Source organism: Gymnoscopelus microlampas, assembly GCF_963454915.1.
Source record: "Gymnoscopelus microlampas genome assembly, chromosome: 15".
Classification (NCBI taxonomy): Eukaryota; Metazoa; Chordata; class Actinopteri; order Myctophiformes; family Myctophidae; genus Gymnoscopelus; species Gymnoscopelus microlampas.
In genome coordinates, this window is record NC_139952.1 from 39,727,821 (window position 1) to 39,743,307 (window position 15,487).

At 44.0% G+C, this 15,487-nt stretch overlaps 2 protein-coding genes across 2 annotated transcripts in view; both read left to right on the top strand.

Moving 5' to 3' along the window:
- Nucleotides 1-15,487, top strand: part of klhl7 (kelch-like family member 7) — a 399,517-nt gene that overhangs the window by 171,779 nt on the left and 212,251 nt on the right. The window lies entirely within an intron of this gene.
- Nucleotides 11,023-14,175, top strand: LOC311061791 (protein transport protein Sec24B-like; the record flags this gene model as incomplete). Its single annotated transcript, XM_084080488.1, has 1 exon — nucleotides 11,023-14,175. The coding sequence occupies one exon, from the start codon at nucleotides 11,023-11,025 to the stop codon at nucleotides 14,173-14,175; it is 3,153 nt and encodes a 1,050-aa protein (XP_083936614.1).

Consider the following 15,487-nt stretch of genomic DNA (forward strand, 5'->3'; position numbering starts at 1 on the left):
TCATATTGGATCCAAAACTGACTGTGGCAAAATGTCTCAAACACGTGACCATTGATTGATCTTAGAAGTGTCAAAATAGGTTTGAATTTTCTATTGGCTAGGTATTAGACTATACAATATAGGTTTTTAGATTGTCAGGCTTATATTAGGTATGGTATTTTTTATTATTAATTAGTAGGTAGTTGTAGTTGTTTTTCTGTATTTGTCATGTTGTCACTGTGGTGTATTTGTATGTGGGACTACGGATGGAAATTAGCTTCTAGCTAACTCCGGCATATTTACATGAAATCATGTGTATTGATTGAAATGTTCACTAATGTGCAGTGTCCCGGATATAAACAATAAAGAAATAAAAAATGACAACTGCTTTCAAGGCCTTGAGAGCACCAGGCCCAAGTGCTCCAGAGTCCAGATCAGAGCTGATGGCCCTCCAAGCTCCTCCTACTGTACCACATTGTCCCAAAGATGGTTAATTTAGGAAGATACACCATCCCAATTGGAGCCACTAGAGGCGACATGGTACACGAAATGGTACACAACATGGTACACAAATCCTACAAATCTCTCTTTGTAGGATTTGTAGGAGACCTTGACAGTCTCCTAAGGGTGCCGGCGTCTGACGGAAAATCTCACGAACGTCCTATGTTGACCGGTGCTAGATCCCACGAGAGTGTGTTGCTGGGACAGAGAAAGATCGATAATAAAGTAGATTTTCTCCTCATTTGTCTCTCTGAAAAAAATCCATTTTAGTTTCAAAATGTTCGGAATATTATGTGACGATCTGGTCCAATATTTAGTACAGTGACCATGGGGCTAAAGAATGGTTCAGAAGCTGTGTTCACGTTCACTCTCCCATTGAAATGAATAGACTCCAACCTGCTTCCTGTCTCCTAAAAAGGCATCCGTCCGCCCACTTCACACAGATAAAAACCGGAGATGGTGGGTCTTGCTATTGCCGTCTTCGGGGGTCCAAACCTTTTTCAAAAGGGGCCATATTGAGGATGCAAAGGGCATAACTTGTGAAGTTTTCAGGATTTTACAGGACAGCAAAAACTAACTTTTTAATTGATTGTAATGATTTAATCTAAAACAACATATTTAAGCAATCTACAGTTTTGTACAGATTAGACTTCAATATGTGGTTGATTAATTGATTGATGTACTTTATTTAGTAAGACATGAGAACAACAGTACATGGAAGTACAAATTCACAATACAAGGTGTACTAAACTGGAAGACTCATTAAGCACTGACCTTGTTTAAGATGAGATCCCCATGCACACAAATCATGATGACATATAAGTGACAGACATATACACACACTTCTATACAGAACGTCATACAATCAGCTTACAGGTTACTGATATGAAGAGTGAAAAATATGTACAAGAGAAGAAAAAAAAGGGGGGCGGGGGGGTCATACTGACTGTAAGAGCTATTTGAGTCATGTTTTCTATTTGATGACGTCACCGCAGGGTGCGGTCAAGGCCAAGGTTGCCAAGTTATTTAACCAGGTCTGAAATCAAGGGCAGGTGTTGCTGATGGGAGGCAAACTGTTTTTTAACTGTGTTTAGGAGGGCTGTTGGTTTAGCCACTGCACGTTTAACTGTTTATGTTTAATTGTATACTATTTGTATGCTGGAGTGATTGGCACGGAAGCTACTAAGAATACATCTTTTTGTTATGAACTTTACGGATGGTTTGGACAACCAGAGCTGTCAGCAACCAGTAGTGCCTAAAAGTATAGGACTTTTGACACTACACTGACTGTAATGGCAAAATCTTCTGTTTTGCTTTGCTCATACTTCACAGGTATGGTATGGGAGTGATCCCATGCAGTAGACACAGAAACAAACAAGTAATTCCAGTTTTAGGTGTATTTATTGAATGAAGTTGCAGTTGTAATGATGAACATACCATTCGTCATTCCAGTGTGGGTTCTGTAGTGATTCTCTGTTCTTCTGTATTTCTGTCTGTGTCTGTGTCTGTCTCTGTCTCTGTCTCTGGCTTCTGGTAAGAATGGGGTGGCTCCTCCTACACCTGTGTACTAGCTCATCACTGCACCTGTGACCCTCTAAATACACACCCAGTGCTGTCGATCTAAAGCCTGCCACCAGGTGTCCAATAATAATACTACAAACAAATAATAATATGCCACCATCATAATGACATTATACTGACCATGATACTGACATGAGACTGACATGATACTGACCATGACACTGACATTATACTGACCATAATACTGACATGACACTGACATGATACTGATCATGACACTGACATAATACTGACATGACACTGACATGATACTGATCATGACACTGACATTATACTGACATGAGACTGACCATGACACTGACATGAGACTGACCATGACACTGACATGATACTGACCATGACACTGACATTATACTGACCATAATACTGACATGAGACTGACCATGACACTGACATGATACTGACCGTGACACTGACATTATACTGACCATGATACTGACATGAGACTGACCATGACACTGACATGATACTGACCTTGATACTGACATGATTCTCACACCGATCGGTCCAACGGTGCCGGAGGTTAGCTGTTCACTGACACGCGGAAGGACGGACAGACGGAAAGTCAGGGGCGAAAACATAGTCTCCAGCCTGGCGGAGAGGAAAAGAAAACAGAAGAGGAGACACTTTCTTAACAAATTAAGCCCTATATTGTACACCAAAACAAAGAATGGATGATATACAAGCTCACAACATGTCACATGTGTTGTGAGCTTGTAGATGTGTCATTTTTGCTGTTTTATAATGTATTTATTTAATTTAAGTGTTAAATTGTGATATTACAAACATATCAATAGGTCTAAATTTCCCATAAGGAAATGCATGTATTAAATATTGCATTTAAGTCTGTCTGACCAGAATGTGCCTTTCATTCCTTCAACATGAGCATTTTGTTTGTGAAAACATCGCTGTTCCAAATCATCATGAAATGCATGGTCTGACATCACACACAAACAGAAACTGATTTGCGCTGATCTTGGGGATATCCATATATGGATGCGTTCCATATTTGGACATAATCCAGGCAAACAGGCAAAGTCGCAGACAAATTGAACTTTATAGTAAACTATCTGTGTCTGTTTTATGCCCATTTATGGAGTTCCGTGTGAGGCATGGAGCTCAAGCAAGCCATGTTGATGACATCAGGGTACTCCATATAAAGGGATTTTGCGTATTTATCACTTGGGGAAGTCCTCTGCATTACCCATGCCGAGTTTCAAGTCAATCGGTTTGGCGGTTCTCGAGATACGCAGGTGACACACCCACCCACTCACTCACTAAATAGCTCACTCAGAGTTAGCAATACCACAATGTAGGAATACTGCTACAAGTAAAAGCCCTATATTCAACATTTTACTTGAGTAATAGTACAAAAGTGTTGGCATTAAAATACAGTAGCCTATACTTGTCTGGCCACACAAGGCTAAGTCAGGTGACCCACAAACAATTCAACTTCCCCACACAGTGTCCTTGTCCTTGTGTGACTTGAGACTATCTTAAGATATATATACACATTAAAGGAAACATGCAACACGACACTACTACACACTTGCACTATCACAGGTGGCGAATGCTATTAAACGCAGCTGGGCATTGTGTCTGCCTGCACACAAAGTTCCTCATTAGTCATTACTGTCTACAGGGCACGGGTTGCCCCGTGACATAGGGCACAGCAGTGGCGGCTATTTTCTGATGAAAATTAAAATGTGTAAACCACAAAACAAAGGGTATTATTTATTAAATAGTATATCATAATTAAACATTAAAAAAAACATATATATATATATATCACTTTTGGAGGGCCAATGAAAGGGTATTTCTGTCTTAGGAGGTCATGATGTAACCCTTCAATTTAAACAACAAACCGTCCCGTAATGTCAATTCTGGTCATTCAACTCACCCAGAACTTCACAAGTAACTGTGTTTCATACATGATGTGCCTCTTGACAGAGTGTGTGGACATGTCAATTAGCTGATCCTCTTCTGTAGTAGGCTAGTTAAGCTTGAAATACTTTTGGAATTAAAGCACAAGCCTCCTCAAATGACCACTGATCATTTTGCAGCCAATGATGTAAAACGCAACAGACAGGGGCCCTCAAAACAGACAAATATCTCTGAACAACCAGGCAGTAGAGAGGGTGACCTGAAATGGTAAATTCAGTTTATGCTGAAGATCAAGGCTCAGCCATGGGTTCATTATTTAAAGTGTGGCCAACCAGTCCTGGAATATTCTTCACCTATTTGGGCAGGACTCCCAAAACACTTGATCCCCGATCTGCTAAGTCAGCAGAGAATGCGGCCCCACTTTATTGGGATACAAACTCTGGAGGAGAGGAGAGAGAAGGCCACTCAAACATACTGTATACTTCGGCTATTTAAGCCTGATCATCAAGGCCCAACTCGGGTGGGCAGGTCATGTTGTCTGAATGCCCTCTACGGGCAGCTGAAGGAGGGACAGCGTGGCCTGGGAAGACCCCTTCTCCGCTTCAGAGACACACTGAAGGCCAACCTCATGAGCTGCAACATTGATGCAGCAAACTGGGAGGATAAAGCTGCCGACAGGGAAAGGCATAGAGGCACCAGGTTACCCAAGGCATCGAGACCTTCGAAACAGGCAAGAGAGGCATCAATCCGAGACAAGAGAGACCGCAGGAAAGGTGGACCTCTCACCTCAACACAGGACATACTGTAATTCCCTGCAGTATCTGTGGAAGAATGTGTGCTCCAAGGATAGGGCTACGCTCTCACATGAGGAGCCACGCCAAGAGGAAATAACTGCCTGTCAACTCAACAGTCGGATCGACGGGAGACTCAACAACTTTATCACACACACATACCAACAGTGGTGGATGGTCTAAGTTTGTCCAAAATAAAATAATGCATAAAGAAAAAGAAATGTAATTTCACTGAGTAGAGCTGAAATCATGCATGTTCCAAGTAACAATAATTTAAATGTTGCTTCAATCTGCAATGTTGCTACCGCAGTACCGCTGCATTCTAAGTGCATGTAATAATAAAACACAACATTGAACCTTAGCCTTGAACCATGCATTTACAGTACATCACTGCACTGTCAACATTCAACAGCTGTTTGGAGGAGTCCGTTGTTAGACGAGAGAGGACTATTTATATATGATTTGTAGAATTTGACGTTCTCTCAAACGAATAACATTACATATTTCAAATTCCGCCCTTTAATTCATTTAAGTACTCAAACATCACTCGTATTAACACATCGCACAAGTAGGCCAAAACCTCGTATCATCATATCTTCAACTTCAGACAATCAGGTAAAAAGTCCCATCATGGCCCCCCTTCAGACGTAGGGCGACCGCGCTATATGCCCTACGACGTCTGTCCGGTGTAGCAAGTCCTCATTCAGAATGATCCAGTCTTTCACTCTCCAGTTCCTCCCACGGGTCCATTTGGTTAAGACTGTACTCCAGGGTGAGGCAAGACATGCTGGTGGCTCCCCTTTTAGTCCTTCAGAGCCTTTGGCGACAGATCCCTTAGCATCGGATCACTGATCTCTTAGCATCTGTTCCCATATAGCCTTGATACCATATTCATAAAAGCTCTGTAGTATCTATAATATCACAGCTCCCCGAAGCTCCATCATCCCATGGCATTTGTGCATTCCTGTGAAGCATGGATCCAACAGGCCTCCATCACTTCCACTGCCATAGGGTTGGTGAGTAACATTCGAACAGGCCTCGTAGAATGCCCATCACAGCTCCCAAAATCCTTTATCTCCATCGGAATTCAGAATCCAGTGTCCCAACCCAGTTCACCATCATCCATTCAGGGTCCACCGTAGTCCTCAGCGCCACTGTCTCCAGAATCCTCACAGTGCTCACCGCACACTTTAACACAAAATTACACCACATTCTGGTCATCTCCCACTCACAGACAGACAGACAAGCCACCACATACCACACTCACACTGGCCAAGGATACAGCTGACACACACCTACTGGAACCAAATCTTCTCAAAACTTCTATGTTAAACAATTATACTATTATACTAATGTTTCCAAATTGATTCTTCATGTGTACATGCATGTACTATTACTAATACATATTTAATTATTTGTTTTTGTATTTATCTCCATCTTTTCCTTGTGCACACGTTTTATTACTCTCTGGGAATAGGACCCTATAGGCAGGACAGGTCCCCCTTCTTTTATGCGCAATAAGGCGAGAAACTATCCCCCTTTTTTCACTTGCCATTTCACATGAGATTCAGACAAATTATTACATAGTCTTCTAATCTCTTCATTTGACCAGCAGCCGATATTAAAGACCTCTCTGTCAATTAAGAAGCCATATTTAGAATACACTTCTGTCTGTGAAAGCCTTAACTAATGCATAGAAGACCCCGTTGTCTCCTCAATCAACCATTACAGAGGTGTCAATGAAAAAAAGCGCAATGCTCCCGAAAGTATACACGAATCCACGGAGCGCTGGCCTGCGCGCAGCCATTGCTGCGGTGTCAACGCTCCGCGGACGCGACACCGCAGCAATGGCCGCCTACAGGCAGCTACAGGCAGCGCGTCTGTGGATTCGTCTATATGGCAACAGATCCACACTAAATACACTGTGGCACAGAGCTCTGGCAAAGCAATCTCCAGAAAGCTAAACGGAGAATTAATTGTGTTTTCCTATCACACTCACCTTGCTTTGCCAGGCCTCCGCTGCACAGACCGGCCAATGCACCAAAATGTCGTGGAAATATGTGGCACAACCGCGGGAACAACAAGGATACACAAAAATTGTCTTAAAACATGAATGATTTGTATTGTTGCAACAAGAGAGAGACTTACATGTAATATACAATGCAATGCAATGGAACATCCTGTCTGTCCTAGTGCCTAATGTCAGTTCTGACCACAGCTTATATACTGAGCCCCACCAAAGGCTTCTCACATGGCCTTAACCCTTAAACCATATGTTTAACTAATTTCAACACCTTCTGTCTCTGAGAACAACACACGCAGTCACATGACACTGATAGCAGGAAACATTAATAGCAGGAACTCTTAGGTGCTAAAGATCAACATTCAGCAGCTGTTGAAGGAGTCCGTTGGAGGAGAGAGGACTATTTATATATGATTTGTAAAATTTGGAGTTCAAATGAATAACATTACATGTTTCAAATCACCTCGACAGGAGCCACTCTAAGAGGAAATAACTGCCTGTCAAGTGACAATAATTTAAATGTTGCTTCAATCTGCAATGTTGCTACCACTGCATTCTAAGAGCGTGTAACAATAGAACACCTTATTACTGCTGCATTCAAAGTGCATGTAATAATAAAACACCTGTCTTCTTGAACCTTAGCCTTGAACCATGCATTTACAGTATGTACTATCTACATACTATTTAATTAGAGGGTCTTTGTGGGAAATAATTAAGCAATATTGTCACATCATCAGGGTTCTAAAATAAAGCACATTTACTCAAGTAGGCTACTAGTACTAATATAAGAATTAGAATCAAATACCTAGGGGTCATATTGGATCCAAAACTGGCATTGGCCCTACTTTTAAACCACAACTAAAAGAATGTTTAAAATGACTCAAACTCAAATGTGATTAAAATGTGACTCAAGTGTGACCATTGGTACATTGTGTACATGTGTACGCTTTTTAATTCAAAATAGGTTTTGATTTTCTATTGGCTAGGTATTAGACTATACAATAGGTTTTTAGATTGTCAGGCTTAAATTAGGTATGGTATTTTTATTATTAATTTGTAGGTAGTTGTAGTTGTTTCTCTCTATTTGTCATGTTGTCACTGTGGTGTATTTGTATGTGGGACTACGGATGGAAATTAGCTTCTAGCTAACTCCGGCATATTTACATGAAATCATATGTATTGATTGAAATGTTCATTAATGTGCTCTGTCCTGGATATAAACAAATAAAGAAATACAAAATTACAACTGCTTTCAAGGCCTTGAGAGCACCAGGCCCAAGTGCTCCAGAGTCCAGATCAGAGCTGATGGCCCTCCAAGCTCCTCGTAATGTACAGTAACTAAGTAACTAAGTACATTTACTCAAGTGCTGTACTTAAGTACAATTTTGAGGTATTTTTTTTACTTTACTGGAGTATTTCCAGTTTTCCGTACTTTTACTTCTACTCCACTCAGAGGCAAATATTGTCCTCTACAATTATTTGAAAACGAGTTACTAGTTACCTTGTAGATCTTGATTATTATTACAAAACATACATTAACCACTTCAGCCCTTCATACATTTCGGCCATTTAAAAATAGCCGATCTAAATGCTCACAAATTTTCAAAGGATTTTTATACATTTCATTTGAAAACTTGTGAAATGGGACATTTTGCATAAGGTGTACGTTCTACTTTTGGTACTTTAAGTACATTTTGATACCAAAACTTTTGTACTTTTACTCAAGTACATTTTGAATTCCGGACTTTTACTTGATTCCGGACTTTTACTTGATACAGATACTTCTACATTCATACACAGTATTCATACTTTTACTTAACCAAACCTTTTTCAAAAGGGGCCATATTGAGGATGCAAAGGGCATAACTTGTGACATTTTCAGGATTTCATAGGAGAGCAAAAACTAACCTTTTCATTGATTGTAATTATTTAATCTAAAACAACAACAAGTAATCTATACTTTTGTACAGATTAGACTTCAATATGTGGTCATACTGACATTATACTGACCATGATACTGACATGAGACTGACCATGACACTGACATGATACTGACCATGACACTGACATGATACTGACCATGACACTGACATTATACTGACTATGACACTTATATGATACTGATCATGAGTCATGACACTGACATGATACTCACACCGATCAGTCCAACGGTGCAGGAGATTAGCTGTTCACTGACACACGGACTGACGGACAGGCGAACAGACGGACGGACAGACAGGGGCGAAAACAGTCTCTGGCCTGGCGAAGAGGAAAAGAAAACAGAAGAGGAGACATTTTCTTAACAAATTAAGCAATTAATTGGTGTACAATTAATATTGTACACCAAATATAACTAGAAAAAGTGCTCCTCGGAGCACAACTCTCCGCCAGAAGACTTGTGTTGGTTCGAAGGTCGCGAAGGTCGCTATCCCTCTTGTATATGTAAGTGTCCTATCCATCCTGTCTGGGTAAGTGTCCTCTTCCGTCCTGTCTGTGTAAGTGTCCTATCCCTCCTGTCCTATCCGTCCTGTCTATGTAAGTGTCATATCCCTCCTGTCTATATAAGTGTCCTATCTGTCCTATCTGTCCAATAAGACAGATAGGAACAATTGGACCGCGACTACTTGACTACTTCCGGTTCGAAGTGGCCGGATTTTCGGTATTGGAATCTGGCTTATCACAGTGACACATGTATTTATAGGTCGCTATCCCTCTTGTATATGTAAGTGTCCTATCCAACCTGTCTGGGTAAGTGTCCTCTTCCGTTCTGTCTGTGTGAGTGTCCTATCCCTCCTGTCTGTATAAGTGTCCTATGTCATATCCCTCCTGTCTATATAAATGTCCTATCTGTCCTATCTGCCAATTTTGTATCAGCCATGCAGCCATTTCATGGTTCCCGTCTTACCTCACTCTGACAGTGGCGGAGACACTGTCAGAGTGATGCCATGTATATATAGGCCCGGTGGCGTCACTAGCCAATCAGATCACAGTATTTCACGTGTCACGTGAGGCTTGACCAATCGGTGTGTCATGTTTAGAAAGTGAAAACGCAGTGATAACAATACTCTCCTGGCGGAGAGTAATAACAACAAAAATGGCTGATATACAAGCTCACATCATGTCTCGATAAGATGTGTTGTGAGCTTGTAGATGGGATCTTTTTGCTGTTTTGGAATGTATTTATTTAATTAAGTGTTAAATTGTGATGTTACAAACAATTTCCCATAAGGAAATGCATGTATTAAATCATGCATTTAAGTCTGACCAGAATGCGCCTTTCATTCCTTCAACATGAGCATTTTGTTTGTGAAAACATTGCTGTTCCAAATAATTATGAAATGGGCTCTGGTCTGACGTCACACACAAACAGAAACACTGATTTGCGCTGACCATGGGGATATCCATATATGGATGCGTTCCATATTTGGGCATAATCCAGGCAAAGGCACAGACAAATTCAACTTTACAGTAAACTATCTGTGTCCGGTTTATCCCCATATATGGAGTTCCGTGTCAGGCATGCCCAAATAGAGTCCAAGCAAGTCATATTGATGACAGGGTACTCCCTATAAAGGAATTTGCGTATTTAACGATCCGCTGATCAGACCCAACGCATCACTCCCTCGGGTCCTCGGCCATATACGCAGGTGACACACCCACCCACTCACTCACCCAATAGCTCGCTCGCTCACTCACTCACTGGGGTTAATACAGCTTCACCTTGCGTCATTCAGTGTGTTCAAGTTTTGCATAAGGTGAGAGGTGTACCTACTATAAAAGTATATATGACATAGTCATCATAGATACAATTAGTCAATTGCGTAACGATGGATCTTAATACATACTGTATTTTCCAGTTCTCTTGCACTCACTTGGAGGCTAGTCTGAAGCCTGTGGAACTCCATATTTGGGTATGGCTGATGTCATATATTTGATAATACAAGATTCAAGGCCTGAAAGCTGCCTACACAGAGTGTGAGGATCATTAGCAAGACAGAGACAGAGGGGCCTGGCAGTCCTGTTACAGGAGAGATAGACACATTCATTCATGAACCAGGCACTGAAGCTCCTCAACATCTGAGTGAGCTTGAGCCAACTGTGAGTGGGGGTTTCCTTCAATAAAACATATATATAACTCATCATTGGCAATTCAACATCAGCCTTAATGCAAACGTGGCTATAAGGTAAGGGGCACTCCTCGACATATCACCACCGGGTTCTACAAACCAGTGCACCTCTCTCAGTTAAAGAGAATACTCATCCATGTATCCACCTACAGGCTTCTATAGAGCACCACCGCAGCAAAGCCAATCCCCCTTTCCTGCGCCCTGTACCCCTGCCCCCAACAAAGAGCCTTTCACAAACAATGTCTACATTGCTAACCAACACCACCTCCCTCAGCACCAAGTTGCCTCCAATATAGCACCCTCAGCACCCTCTGGGGAACCCCTAAGCTTTGCCACGCCCACCACCGATCCGTATGGTACCATCACAGCCACCTTCCCTATTTCTGCTCCTCCACCACCAACACAACCACCAACACCAACAGAAAAGGCTCAAGGTAACCCACAGTCATTCCAGCAGCCGTACCCCAATGGCACTCCTTACTATGGACAGAAACAATACCACGCTCCCCAAACACAGCATCCACAGCAGCAGCAGCTGAGTTTGGTTCCAGCCCCACAAAGTTGTCCTGGTGCTCCTGTCTACCCCATTGTTTCCTACCCATCAGCTCCGGGTAGTAGCCAGTACGGGACTTTGCAGGCTTCCAAGACCGCTGTTGCTAGCACCATACCCAACCTTATAAACACCCCCCTCCATAGATATGTTGCTAATATTGGAGCTAGCACAGGCATTTCCACCGGCCCCTCTGCCCAGGCAGCAGCAGCACCATCACACAGCTCTGATGAAACTGGTGATACTTCCTCCTCTACAACTAGTGCCTCTCCGATGCCCAACAGCTACGATTCTTTACAACGAGGCAGCTACCCAGACTCCATGCCTCCCTCCAATTACATGGCAAGGCAGGCCCCGCCCTACAGTAACTATGGTTGCCAGAATATGCAGCTGACCTATGAGCAGCATCCGGTCTCCCACGTTGACACATCCCCTTCCCATGGAGGCTATGGCCAGTCCAGCTACCAGCAGTATTCCCAGCCATTCCCTCATCTGTCCCAGTCCACTGTGTCAAATGGCTTGAGGCCAGTAAACCTGCTGCAGGAGAGGAACCTGCTGCCCCCCAGGCCCCTGGAGGCTCCTGAGCCCAACCTCCGCCCTGAGCTCAAGGCGGCCAACTGCAGCCCACAGACGTTCAGGTGCACCCTGACCAGTGTTCCCCAGAACCAGGCACTGCTCAGCAAGGCCAGGCTTCCCCTGGGGCTCCTCCTCCACCCCTTCAAAGACATCCAGCAGGTACCGATGATCACCTCAGACACCATAGTTCGCTGTCTCTCATGCAAAAGCTACCTCAATCCCTTTGTCTCCTTCCTGGACAAGCGCAGGTGGAAGTGTAACCTCTGCTGCCGTATAAACTGTGTTCCAGATGAGGTTGCACATGAGTACGGCGAGCTGCGCAAGAGAACCGAGGTGCAGAACTCTACTGTGGAGTTTATCGCCTCCTCAGACTATGTGTCGAGGCCCCCTCGGCCAGCAGTCTACCTGTTTGTGCTCGACGTGTCCTACAACGCTGTGGAGGTTGGTTATCTGAAGTATTTCTGTGAATCGTTACTGGAAAACCTAGATAAGTTGCCTGGGGATACACGGACCAGGGTGGGATTCATGACGTTTGACAGTACCATCCACTTCTACAACCTCCAGGAAGGCCTGTCACGGCCACAGATGCTGGTGGTCTCAGACATCGAGGATGTGTTAATTCCATCGCATGACAGCCTAATGGTCAATCTGAAGGAAAGCAAAGAGCTGGTGAAAGACCTGTTGAAATCCCTCCCATCCACGTTCAGTCACAACAGGGAGACCCACAGTGCTCTCGGACCCTCGTTGCAGGCAGCCTACAAACTCATGTACCCCACCGGGGGGCGAGTCTCTGTGTTCCAGACCCAGCTGCCAACACTTGGGGCCGGCCTGCTGCAGTCCAGAGAACAGGGGTCCAGCACTAACAGTGTTCAGCACCTGGGTCCAGCCACAGACTTCTATAAGAAGTTGGCTCTGGATTGCTCGAGTCAACAGATAGGAGTGGACCTCTTCCTGCTCAGCTCCCAGTATGCTGACCTGGCCTCTCTGGCATGTGTGTCCAAGTACTCAGCCGGCAGTATCTTCTACTACCCATCCTTCCACCATGTCCAGAATCCGGCCCAGCTGGAGAAGTTCCAGAAGGACGTGGAGCACTACCTCACCAGGAAGATCGGCTTTGAAGCCAGTATAAGGATACGTTGCACTAAAGGTTTATCCATCAATACGTTCCATGGGAACTTCTTTGTGCGTTCCACTGACCGGTTGTCCCTTGCCAATGTGAACCCAGACTCCGCCCTCGCTGTCCAGGTATCAATTGAGGATAGCCTGGCAGACTACTCACTGGCCTGCTTCCAGGCTGCACTGCTCTATACATCTAGTGAAGGGACAACGCGTATTCGTGTCCACACGCTGTGTCTGCCAGTGGTGAGCCAGCTGAGTGATGTGTATGCTGGAGCAGACGTCCAAGCCATCACCTGTCTACTGGCCAACATGGCCGTCGACCGGTCAGTGTCATCTAGTCTGTTGGATGCGCGGGGCGCCCTGGAGAATGCAGTGGTGGACTTCCTGGACGCCTATAAGGGCTCCAGTTCCAACACGCAGCAGTCAGGACTCGTCGCCCCCGCATCCCTCCGTCTCTTCCCCCTCTATGTCCTGGCTCTCCTCAAACAGAAAGCCCTTCGAATGGGCCCCGGCACACGGCTGGACGAGAGAGTCTTCGCCATGTGTGAGTTCAAGACCCAGCCACTGCAGCAGATGATGCGTACGATTCACCCTGACCTGTACCGCCTGGACAACATGTCTGACCAGGGGGCACTCCATCTGAATGACACGGTGGTTCCTCAGCCCCACCTGCTGCGCCTGTCAGCGGAGTGGCTGAGCCGAGACGGAGCCTTCCTCATGGACTGTGGAAATGTGTTTTACCTGTGGATTGGTAAATGCTGTAATGAGATGTTCATAAGAGACGTGCTTGGGTCCCCCGACTATTCTTCTATACCCCCTACCATGACCCACATTCCTGAGTTATACACCTCTCTGTCTGCGAGAGTGCGTGCATTCCTTGGCTGGCTGCAGGACCACAGACCGTTCAGCTCCACATTCTACGTCATCAAGGACGGTGCTTCAGCCAAGACTATGTTCTTCCAACAGCTGGTGGAGGACCGGTCGGAGGCAGCCGTCTCCTACCTCGAGTTCCTCCAGCAAATAGAGAAGCAAATATTTAAATAGGAGGACACAACCTCATCAAATTAAAGAAAGCCACTTTGGTGTCTGTGATAATAGAGTGAGTGAAAGAGTGTTCTGGACAGATAGAATGGGTAAAAATCCATGAGGCCAAGAGACAACTGGCTATTTCCCCACCTAAATACATTTTGTCAGCAGATGTCTAGCCTCGCTAGATATTCTGTTTTACATTCAAGATCATTGACCAAAAACACTGCTATTAAGAAATACTTTCTTTATGGGGCAAGTTAAGACAGTGTGCAAGTGTTTTTTTTTAATTATTTGATCTGTGTGCGACAGTGCGTATATACTCGACTGTATTTAGGTGTTTTATTACCACCCAAATGAACCAAAATGGGCCATGTGGTGGGCGAGCGCCATCATTAAAAGTTGCCTAACTTCAAAATATAACACAACAAAACTATGATGAAATGTTTCAGATGGGGCAAGGTTTTATAAGGCTACCTTTCACACCGTTTGGAAGATTAACCTTTTTTCAAGAACTTGTTTTTGAGTGGTGCCAACCACTCCTATATCTGACTTTGTCCGTGTGTCCGTCCGTATGTATGTATGTATGTATGTATGTCCAATAAACAAACATTGATGACGACATCAATATGGGGCTCATCAAAGGCACCACTCTCTTCACACAGGGTGTGATTTTTTAGGTATTATTTATCATTATTCTTATTAATAAGAATATGACAAATAAGGATTAGTTGAAAATAGAGATCTTTTTATTTGTCTGTCTGTCCCTATTTTATGCTTTTTTGAGTGGTACCAACCACTCCTATATCTGACTTTGTCGGTGTGTCCGTCCGTCCGTATGTATGTATGTCCAATAAACAAACATTGATGACAACATCAATACGGGGCTCATCAAAGGCACCACTCTCTTCACACAGGGTGTGATTTTTAGCGGCGCTGGCGCCGCTCTATACATAGTATAGAGCGGTCCTGCTCTATACCTGGCTTTTCCGTCAACGTTCTGATTGGTCAGGTCTGTCAACGTTCTGATTGGTCAGGCCCGCCAAGGTTCTGATTGGTCAGGTCCGTCGAGGTTCTGATTGGTCAGGTCCGTCAACGTTCTGATTGGTCAGGCCCGTCGAGGTTCTGATTGGTCAGGTCCGTCAACGTTCTGATTGGTCAGGCCCGTCAAGGTTCTGATTGGTCAGGCCCGTCAAGGTTCTGATTGGTCAGGCCCGTCAAGGTTCTGATTTGTCAGGCAAGGGGACTATTCATGACATCACTATGATGTCATGAATATAGAATTAGATGTCTATATAAACAATGACTAAATAAACAATGAGTAATATCT